General features: G+C 43.8%; 1 protein-coding gene across 1 annotated transcript in view; it reads right to left on the reverse strand.

Moving 5' to 3' along the window:
• The window catches only part of flncb (filamin C, gamma b (actin binding protein 280)), a 232,967-nt gene that overhangs the window by 170,125 nt on the left and 60,342 nt on the right, over nucleotides 1–2,500 (reverse strand). The window contains exon 2 of the mRNA XM_063217535.1: nucleotides 2,011–2,259. Within this exon, the coding sequence (XP_063073605.1) occupies nucleotides 2,011–2,259 (249 nt within the window). The remainder of the gene's footprint in view (nucleotides 1–2,010; nucleotides 2,260–2,500) is intronic.

Consider the following 2,500-nt stretch of genomic DNA (forward strand, 5'->3'; position numbering starts at 1 on the left):
TCGGCTCAAAACACCCCACGATTTCGGAAGTGTATCACATTTGAAGCTTGGAAGCACTATCACATTGAGTCATATGGTTGTTTTCTGGAGGCTTGTGATGAGGCCAAGGGGGCACATGTTCAAAAAAGGCTGAAAACCACTGTGTTACAACCTTCCGCACCACTTCAACAAGACCTTAGCTGACTGTCTACATGTAATGTAGGGTATGTTTCCAATTTCCTGCAGCTTTTAGCCTGGTGGGAAGGTGTTCCTGTCTTTGCATTTTTGCAAATATACACACGCATCCTCATCATCATCATCATCATCATCATCATCATCATCATCATCATCATAATAGTCACCAGCCCCAAGTTGATGTCTCGATGTGTTACAATAATCGTCATCATCATCATCATCATCATCATCATCCTCATCATCAATATCATCACCATCCTCATCATCATCATCATCATCCTCATTACCATCCTCATCATCATTATCATAATCATCCCTACAAACCATCACCACCATTTAACAGGAGCCCTCAGGGATTTACTGTCCCTATTGCCTCACAATAACAACCATGACCAGCACCACTATAATCACCGTTATCATAACAATCATAATCATAATAATCACCAGCCCCAAATTGATGTCTCAATGTCTTACAATAATCGTCATCATCATCAATCATCATCAACATCACCATCATCATCTTCACCAAATACTGTAATCATGATCAGTGCCGCTATCCTCATTGATGACCATACCTGGAGCGCAGTTGTCCACCAATGCGCCAAGGGCCTTGCCGTCCCGCCAGTTTCAGTCACAACCTTCAAAGTCACCACTATAATCATGATCAATGCTGTCCACATTGATGACCCTACCTTACCAGTATAATCATGATCAGTACTATCCCCCTTGATGACCTCACCTGGAGCGCAGTTGTCAATGTCATCACCATAATCACCACTATAATCACCACTATAATCACTATAATCATGCCATCCCCATTGATGACCCTACCTGGAGCTAGGGGTGTAAATCCAAGCCTCCATGACGATACGATTCGATACCGATTTCTTAAGGCAGCTATTCGATTACTTTCGATATTTAAGAATGCCCCATGAACTGATCCACTATAATCACTATAATCAGTGCCATCCCCCTTGATGACCCTACTATACCTGGAGCGCAGTTGTCCACCAGCGTACCGAGGACCTTGCCGTCCCTCCAGTCGCCACTACAGTATAATCACCACTATAAACCAAAACCATGCTATCCACATTGATGACCCTACCTCACCAGTATAATCATGATCGTGATCAAATCCCCATTGACGACCTTACAGTACCTGGAGCGCAGTTGTCCACCAGTGCGCCATGGGCCTTGCCAATCATCAATATCACCACTATAATCACCACTATAATCCACTATAATCACCATTATAATCACCACTATAATCCCCACTATAATCACCATTATAATCACCACTATAATCACCATTATAATCATCACTATAATCACCACTATAATCACCACTATAACCACCACTATAACCACCACTATAATCACTATAATATCACGCTATCCCCATTGATGACCTGGAGCGTCGTTGTCAATGTCATCACTATAATCACCACTATAATCACCACTATAATCCACTATAATCTGTTGTAAACCACTATAATCACTATAATCAGTGCTATCCCCATTGACGACCTTACAGTACCTGGAGCGCAGTTGTCCACCAGTGTCACCACTATAATCACCACTACAATCCACTATAAACCAGTATAATCATGATCAATGCTATCCACATTGATGACCCTACCTCACCAGTATAATCATGATCAGTACTATCCCCCTTGATGACCTTATCTGGAGCGCAGTTGTCAATGTCATCACTATAATCACCACTATAATCCACTATAAAGCTTATCACTATAATCATGATCAATAACCACCACCACCACCACCACCTGGAGTGCAATCCACTGTAACATCACATTGCCGCATTGATGACCTCACCTGGAGCGCAGTTGTCCACCAGCGCGCCGAGGGCCTTGCCGTCCCGCCAGTCGCGGTGGAAGTTGGTGATGGGCAGCTGGGGCACCTTGTTCTGGATCCAGCCCAGGAGCCGCTGCTTGGGGGTCAGCTTGCGCGCGTCCTCCTCGTCCTCGTCCTCCCACATGGGCATGGAGATGGAGTAGTGCAGGATCAGCGTCCATATCAGCCCCAGGATCAGCTTCAGGTTACCGTCCACGATGGCCTTACTGTCTGGAGAAGGAGAGAAGAGGTTCAGGTTATTATTATTCTTTTTTTTAAACTATTTTTTGGGGCCTTTTCTGACCTTTATTATAACAGGACAGTATGAGAGTAGACAGGATCAGCTTCAGGTTAAAGTCCATTTTTTATTATTACTAGCCTTATTTTAGGGCTTCTTTCTTTTTATCAACCCAGAAAGACACAGTGTTATAAATTCGCTGCTACCAGAGTGGTAATGTCCAAGTCGAAGTGC

The sequence above is a fragment of the Engraulis encrasicolus genome, chromosome 15 (genome assembly GCF_034702125.1).
Source record: "Engraulis encrasicolus isolate BLACKSEA-1 chromosome 15, IST_EnEncr_1.0, whole genome shotgun sequence".
Classification (NCBI taxonomy): Eukaryota; Metazoa; Chordata; class Actinopteri; order Clupeiformes; family Engraulidae; genus Engraulis; species Engraulis encrasicolus.